At 33.0% G+C, this 8,480-nt stretch overlaps 1 protein-coding gene across 1 annotated transcript; it reads right to left on the bottom strand.

Moving 5' to 3' along the window:
* Positions 1 to 1,727: 1,727 nt before the first annotated feature.
* On the bottom strand, positions 1,728 to 4,618 carry LOC127699911 (uncharacterized). Its single transcript, XM_052203301.1, has 3 exons — positions 4,520 to 4,618; positions 3,373 to 3,448; positions 1,728 to 2,258 (listed from the first exon to the last, which is right to left on the bottom strand). Exons 1-3 carry the CDS (start codon positions 4,605 to 4,607, stop codon positions 1,772 to 1,774), a joined length of 651 nt encoding a protein of 216 aa, XP_052059261.1. The 5' UTR covers positions 4,608 to 4,618; the 3' UTR covers positions 1,728 to 1,771.
* Between the last annotated feature and the right edge of the window lie 3,862 nt (positions 4,619 to 8,480).

The following is an 8,480-nucleotide window of genomic DNA, read 5'->3' as shown; positions in this document are numbered from 1 at the left end:
CCAGACAAGTTTGTCCTTGTATGGTAACGCATTTTGCTTCAGAACGTTATCGTTTTTTTTTTGTTCATAAATCAATGACTACAAATATCTTGATCAATTAATATTCTATCTAACTTTTTTCTTATTAACGCAAAAATACAGACCATGCGTTGCAAGAACAAATTTAGTTACAGTAATATCATTTACAACGTTTATGAATTGACCCTAAAATACATCTTCATAGCTTATACGCCTCGGTGGTCTCGGTTCTCCCAAAAAGAACGGGAGGTCTCAGGTTTGACCCCCGACCTGATTAACAAAAGATAATTGGAGTCTACTGCTGTTCTTTTAAGCACGCGCTATGTGGTTGTAAATACACAGTTTGGTCGGCTTGGGTATTGAAAAATAAGTAAGGTGACTTGTTTTCCTGTGGACTGTAAATGTGAAATAGGCAATAACAAATTCTGTTCAGCGTGTTGGTCTTCTCCAAAGAGGGGATTATATGCATATAACATTAACGTTAACGTTTTCGTTTTTTGACAAGCATGATATATTTGCAACGGGATTTTAAACAACAATAAACTAGTAATGGAGTTTTAAGTTAAAGAGTTTTATGGACCGCCAAAACATTAAACTATCATTTTAGTCCTGTGGTAGAGTTTTCCCACAGTGCAGTTTATTTTGTAAAATCGCGGTAAAGCGTGATTTTCCGTTTTTTTTTTTCATTATCAAACACGGGAACATTAATCATTTCCTGAATGAGGATATCAGCAAATATGTGCTATGAAATGAAACACTTATGTATCAGCTTTCATTTGATATTAAAATCAAATCTATTAAAAAAAAAATACAAATAGAGTGAACTTGAAGAATTACGATTTCATGTGACATTTTTTTCAATCTTACCGGCTGTCAAAGTATATTAAATTTCTTACATACATCAACCGTAAAATTGAGAATGGAAAAGTGGAATGTATCAAAGAGACATTAACCCGACCAAAGAGCAAAAAACAACCGAAGGCCACTAATGGGTCTTCAATACAGCGAAAAAAATCTCGCACACGGAGCCGGAAATTCAGAACCGCCAAATCTCCCAAACTTCAAAAATGTTGAAAAGTTTAGTCCGTGTCATTACTGTTGCGTAACATTCCAATCCTGTTGCAAGTTAGATATCTTAGTATTTTGCTTTCTGGTCGTGTGAAAAGTGTTATTTTTATTCGTCGCCCCTTTTTATTCCATGGACCATGTTGGCAATATTTTTGCAAACAATTTGCCACCAATCCCTTAGTACATGATCCTTATTTTACGTGAAAGATGTAAACTTTTGAAAGAATATGATTTTTTTTCTTTCTTTTAATTTCCCCCGACGTAGGCACAAACATTGGTATCTTCTATAGATTTTCATCAATCTTTAAATCATGCGTATATCACAATACAATTTCAAATACGTTTTTTTTTCAACTGAAATCCTGAAACAAATAAACTCATCATTTATACCAGGATTACAATTGTGTACGCCGCACGCGCGTTTCTTCTACAAACGACTGACGAGTGACGTTCGCATTTAACGTTCGCATTTAATAGTTAAAGGCCAAATAAAGAACGAAGTTGAAGAGCATTGAGGAACCAGAAATCTTGAAGGTTTTGCCAAATACAGCTATGGTGATCTATTCCTAGGGTAGGAAATAATGATTGTCAGGGATAGAAAAAAAAGAGGATTGTCGATCTATAATATCTTTTTATGCAGACATTTTTGTTGACAGGTGATAAATATTATTACCATTTCACATGGCTAAGTTGATTTGTCGTATATATCAGTGGTCATGCCGGGGTCATGTTTTTTATATGACACGAATGAATAATCTCCTTCAACCACCGAAAAAGACGTGTCATATAATTCGTTTCCATCATTGCAATTTCCTTTCCGAAAGGATGCGCTATCGTATGTAAGGTCATCTTCATTTCGATATTCGCCTTGAATATGGTACACATTATCTGGTGGACAAATTCTTCGATTATGTTTATCATGTAAAAATTCATATTCTCCATTGGCTGCATCAGTATATGTCTCGTTCATATTTTCCGGTTTATTTATGTTATGTACAGCGGAATATACTAATGTGCGCATTTCACAAGAGTCATTAGTCTTCGTTGATGCTAATGCGGTACTCGTTCCTTTAGTTGTATTCGTTAAATCTCTGTTGCTTGTCTTTGAAAAGTGCAATTGACTAGTTTCTCTATTCTCATGTTTATCAGATTCGTTAAAGATTCCCTTTGATCTAAAAACAAAACAAATATTATTGCATAAAATAACATCTACAATTGATCACATTACGATATATGAAAAATAAGAAAAAAATAATTAATTAGTATTTTTTTAGCAAATTGCAAAACAACACAATGCGCTCAAACCTCGCACTTAAATGGTCAGTAACTGCTAGTAGTCTTTTGTAAATTTATGCATCATTTTGATTAGTTTCTATTGTTACTTATTCTGACATAGGACTCGGACTTCTTTTAAACTGAGTTTTACTGTACGTTTTGTTGTGTGTTTGTTTAATCTACATTGGCTAAAGATATAGGGGAAGGGTTGAGATCTCACTAAACATGTTTAACCCCGCCGCATTGTTGCGCCTGTCCCGAGTCAGGGGCCTCTGGCCTTTGTTAGTTTTGTATGTTTTTTAATGTTAGTTCATTTATATGTTTAGGAGTTTAGTGTGACGTTCATTTTCACGGAACTAGTAAACATTTTAGCTAAGGAGCTAGCTGAAGTCCACCCCCGGGTGCGGAATTTTCTCGCTGTGTTAAAGACCCATTGGTGGCCTTCGGCTGTGTTTTTTACTCTTTGGTCGGGTTGTTGTTTCTTTGACAAATTCCCCATTTCCATTCTCTATTTTATTTTGCACTTTTTTAATTCGCACGTTAACGATGAGCCTTAAGCAGACGAAACATACGTCTGGCGTACACAATTTTAATCCCTGTATTTTTGGTGAGTTAGAAATAAGTTTATTTTACTAATAGCATTTTTTTCCAATGTGTATTTGTTAAACACACTTCCTATGTAAATATAGATCTTTTTAGTCAAGGTTTATGATCTATATAATCCATTTGTATTCTTGCCCTAAATGATTATGCTTTTTGGTTTCATCGTCTTATGTATTAATACTTCATGTCTGTATAACCACTGAAATGAATATACTGAGAATTATTTACTATTTTTTGTTTAGAATATACAGATTTAACATTTCATTCGAAAATGAAATTGCAAAAAACATGAAATAATGCGATATTATTAACAAGACTATTCGGTTTCAAAAAGCACTTTCCCACAATGTATAAACTATCCTTTGTAAGTCAAAATGTTTTTAGTAGTTGCACAAAAATGTTACTCACCTTATTTTACATACAATCAATACTGTTGATACAGTAAGTATAAAACACGCACCTAGAATTCCGCCAATCACTGCACCTGAATGAATGTAGCATATATTTAAAAGAAAATAAAAAGAATAATTTACATGTTACATAGAAATTAAAACATACCACATCAAAGTTGATTTTCAATTATTGACATGAATACATCTAAATATAACAAATATGTCAATGATACAGCAACCTTTTTACGCAATACTAAAGGAAGGGTCTCCATAAACAGATAATTGATTTCCCATTGTATATTACGAACACTTATATGCAAATGTCTGCAAATATCTTGTACAATTATAAAACAAATTAACTTATCACTTAACAAGTGCAAACTTATGCATCTTTAATTATCCTGAAAACAGGTGAAGTTAAGCAATTTTCTTTTGAATTTTAAACCATAGATGGCAACAACAAAAACAATTTTCAATCAAAGGAAAAACCAAGGAAGTTTTGACTCATTGTTGAATCCGTTTACTGAAAACTGCATATGTTTCTGTGTGAAAAAAATAAAAGCTGAACATTCTGATAGATTTGATTATTTTAGACAGTAAACCTATGCAATTCAATTAACATAAAATTAAAATTGAGAAGGGAAATGGGGAATGTGTCAAAGAGAAAAAAACCCGACCATAGAGCAGACAACAGCCCACTGCCACCAATGGGTCTTCAATGCAGCGAGAAACTCTCGCACCCGGAGGCGTCCTTCAGCTAGCCCCTTAACAAATATGTATACTAGTTAAGTGAGAATGGACGCCATACTAAACTCCAAATAATACACAAGAAACTAAAATTAAAATTGATACAAGACTAACAAAGGCCAGAGGCTCCTGACTTGGGACAGGCGCAAAAATGCGGCGGGGTTAAACATGTTTTTGAGATCTCAACCCTCCCCCTGTACCTCTAGCTAATATAGAACAAACAAACGTACAACAGTACGCACAGTAAAACTCAGTTTAAAAGAAGTCCGAGTCCGATGTCAGAATAGGTATTGTAAATCTTTGCCTAGAAAGTAGTATATAGTTACCAATATACACATTTTCAGTTCGTTTTCGACTTGTGAGTTTGAATTTCCCGCTGGTAGTAACGTCTCTCTTTTATATATTTTTACACTCACCTGTTGATGTTGTGATATTTTCTTTATCTGCTGGAATATTTCGTAACCCTGGTTTTGTATTAACAAGGAACGCTTCAGTTGTATACATGGTGTACAAGGTACTGTCTAAATTAGAGGAAAAATGAAACGAGTGTAATGCTAGTATTAAACTAGAAAATAAGGGAAATCATCAACTATGAAGAATATATACTTATACCAAATTCATAGACACAAATGTGGATTGACAGATCTTTTTACGTAAAAATTGGCATTCATGATATAAGAGTCGAGCATGTTATTGCCAGCGTTATTGTTATTACATTTAAGGGTTGTACTGTATACATGTTTCATTAAAAGAACGCTAATCAGCACAATTTCGATCATAATGGTCATGCACAGTTGTATATTTAAAACAATATATGAAAAGATACGCATACACTCATATAAGGCAATCTTAAATAGTAAAATTAAGAATCTATAATGCTTTATTATGCAAAGCATATTGATAACCAAAGGATACAGTTGTAATGTAATCGCATTTGTCAACATGTCATGAACGAGGTAATGATATGATAGATACACATCCGTGTTTTCTAGTGATGAAAAAAAATACGCGTTTCGTTCTATGTGTGTTTCAATAAGATCTGATTCGACAAATCGTCAACTTTTGTAAATGTTAAGATTCGTATATCAACCCATAAAATTGCTTCAACTAAGAGCTGTGTATCAATGAATGAATAAATAATTTATTAAAGTGCAACCTGAATTGACATAATATAATATACAAATGTTATGCTCCTTCATATTTTCAACAAGCCTTATAATCTTACGATGCACTGTCATTTTAAAACATAATTATACATGTAGATACATTTGATTTGATATGAGAAAAAATTTTAACAGTTTTTACGTCGTGTAGTTTTGGTAAAATAAAAGTGTTTATATAACATCTTGTCTTATCTTTAAACAGTCTATGACAAAGTTTGTCACCGTTTTCGAGTTGCTCGTTAACAGTTCTTTTAGTGCTTCTTCTGGGGAGTAAAAGTTAACAGAAGTATGTTCTCGCATAATTTCGTTTCTTCTAGCGGAGTAACGGTCACACAAAACCTAAAGGTGGTTTTCATCTTCGATCAAGTTCGAATAGCACACTTTGCAGATTCTCTGTTCGGCTGGAATATTACAATATCGACCTCGTTCGATTTCTAAAGGTAGTGTACCGCATCGAATTCTAGCTGTAACTGATCGCTGATTCTGGACAAAAACTTTTTAACATACGGTTCAGTACAAAATTCGGTCTTAAATAACTTATATGTTCTTAGTTTTGGCATATTCTGAACATTAATAATCCATTCGCTTTTGAAGTTGTCTACAAGTTTAGTTTTAACGGAATCAATTACATATTTTGTTGAAATGGTATCGTGGTTGTTTGTACTGTTAATTAAGGCTGATAGACCACTATTGTTCAAAATTGTTTTAACACTGTTGAATCAGGTATTTTTGTAGCGTGTGGAAAGATCGGCATCCCAAAGGAATACTTTGCGACTTTGTATGAACATGTAAACACTTGCCGAGGTTGCATATGTGTTCTGTTGGGTTAAACAATTAACATATTGGAAGCAACTGGAAAGTGCATTGAATACTAACAAAAAGTTAAAAAAAAAGACAGAGAGAGAAAATCAAGGAGAATAGTGATTGTCCTCCCCTTTTCCAGAAATAAACCAAGTTAATATACACACGCGGATTCACAAAACTGGTTTACCTCGAAAAAAAATATTTAGAAACTGTCCCTCCGAATTCCAATACAAAATAGTTAATAAACATGCATGTTAATGAGAATACGAAATTTTTATTGGCAGACAAAAATCGCGATTCATACTGAATTCATAATGTATTTCCTGATGAAATGCAACTTTCAAGACTGAACGTACTTCTCATGATACCATCACTGCAATGCATAGGAAAAGAAATACAAAGCTTCATATAACTTCTAATTTTATTACAAAAGAAACATTTAATTCTGAGATACAAAAACATATAATCAATCAGACAATGTATACGATTGAACAAATGCATTACAAATAAATCTTTAGAAAATATCAATATAGGGGAAATCTTTGAGAACAAGTTTGAATACACGATCATTTGGTATATGCTCACACGAAACAGATTCTCATTATATATCTACTATATTCGTTGTCGATATATTCTCTATTTCAAATATCTGCTTTCTATACATTAACCCCAAAACTGGCGTAATGACATTGGCGATAATGCCTTGCTAAAAGGCAAAATTGTGCTTCATACAAGTCATTTTAAATAAGCAAAAGTTGGATAAATATTTAGTGTTGTAAGAATGTCGTCCCTCTTTATTGGCACGAAGTAATTGGTTATCAACCACTGGGGTTTACATCTTCCATAATAGACTTACTTTCTTTGGCACTAGACTTTACCTCTCTGACATTCGATAAAAAATATAACTACTTATATGTATGACACCTACAGTGATATGCTGCATTTTGTCTGTTATATAAACGTGAATAGCATAAAAAACGAGCCATTGGTGTCGAACGTTGCATTTCTATTGATAAACACGACCACCAACAATAACACATTTGTTATCAATAGATCAAACCGAGCATCATGATACTATACTTATAAGGATATGTTACTTGATTCAAAGGGGAAAACTATCAAACAGAGACGTAGATGAACTCAACCGTGGGTAATCGTAAGGACTTCAAAATTAATTCAAACCTATACCTTAGTGCAATTTTCAAAATGCACTAGCATCACAAAATCTTACAGTATTTAAACGAGAAAACATATACAAAAGCATTAAAAAAAAATATGACCAATAACATATGAGAAAGTAAGCTAGATAGAACTTTTTGGTTGAAAATGTTTTTAGTCCTTCCAAGATCTATGTAGAACAAAGTTTTTGATATTTCTTTACTTAAGAAAATGCGTAAAATTGAAAATATTTTATTGTAAAAAAAAAACTCTAATGTTTTAATTACTGAGAGAAAATATGTTAGAACATACCATAAGGCATTTTTTGTTAATAGCAAACAAAAGGGTAAAACATGCTACACAGAGGAACAAGTGATTAGTATGCTGGAGTTTCTTATCGACAACATTTTTGTTGAATTTGGAGGTAGACATTTTCAACAAATCAAAACCTACGGGAACGACCTGCGCGCCTCTCCTTGCCGACATCTTCTTATTTTCATATGAATCGGAGTTCCTTCAGACACTTGTCAAAAACAAGAAGATCAAAGAAGCCAGATTATTTAATTAGTCACCAGTGTCTGAGCAGAAATTTGATGAACGAGGGGTATGTCAAAGAACGTCTCGTTCTTTTTCTAAAAAAAGTTCATCGAAAGGTACCAAGACCTTATTGATAAATATTCCGTATCAACTTCACAAATAATACATGATGGTCTTGAACTATAGATTCTGCGTACTGACGCTGTTTATAATCTTAATAACGTGTTAAAGTGTTCTTTTATTTGTCTTTATTAATATTACTTTTACTGTTTGCTCTGTTTTTTTGGTGATAAACATTTGACGTGGCTCTATACTTATGCATCCCGTCATTGTGTTGTCTGTATTATTTTTCATTTTTACTTGTGTGCTTTGTCCGTGTGACTTTTCATGTTTCTTTGATACATATGACGTGTCTCTGTACTTTAAACATCCCGCCATTGTGTTATTGTTCTATTTTTATTTGTGCATACTTTGAACGACAAAATTATTTTATACCTCTACCTGTGTGACGTTTACATTCTGATGTCAAACACGCGATTCTACGCCAGAGTTAATGTTAAAATTACGATTCGGCCCAATGCTTAAAATCCCTCGATCCTTTATGGGTTGATTTGGCATACATAAATGAAACACAAAAATAAGTAAGCAATGAATGAGATTGTTAAATGTTATATATGCTTTTTTGTGCTTCTTTGTTAAATATTTGTTTGTTTTT

The sequence above is a fragment of the Mytilus californianus genome, unplaced genomic scaffold (assembly GCF_021869535.1).
Source record: "Mytilus californianus isolate M0D057914Y unplaced genomic scaffold, xbMytCali1.0.p SCAF_44, whole genome shotgun sequence".
Taxonomy (NCBI): domain Eukaryota; kingdom Metazoa; phylum Mollusca; class Bivalvia; order Mytilida; family Mytilidae; genus Mytilus; species Mytilus californianus.
Note: the sequence above shows the minus strand (reverse complement) of the source record. Positions and strands in the feature narration are given on the sequence as shown.

Coding starts and splice junctions, on each gene's coding strand:
- LOC127699911 (XM_052203301.1), bottom strand. CDS start 4,607: ATGTATACAACTGAAGCGTTCCTTGTTAATACAAAACCAGGGTTACGA. Junction 3,449..4,519: donor AAATATCACAACATCAACAG/GTGAGTGTAAAA, acceptor ACATTCATTCAG/GTGCAGTGATTGGCGGAATT. Junction 2,259..3,372: donor TTGATTGTATGTAAAATAAG/GTGAGTAACATT, acceptor TTTTGTTTTTAG/ATCAAAGGGAATCTTTAACG.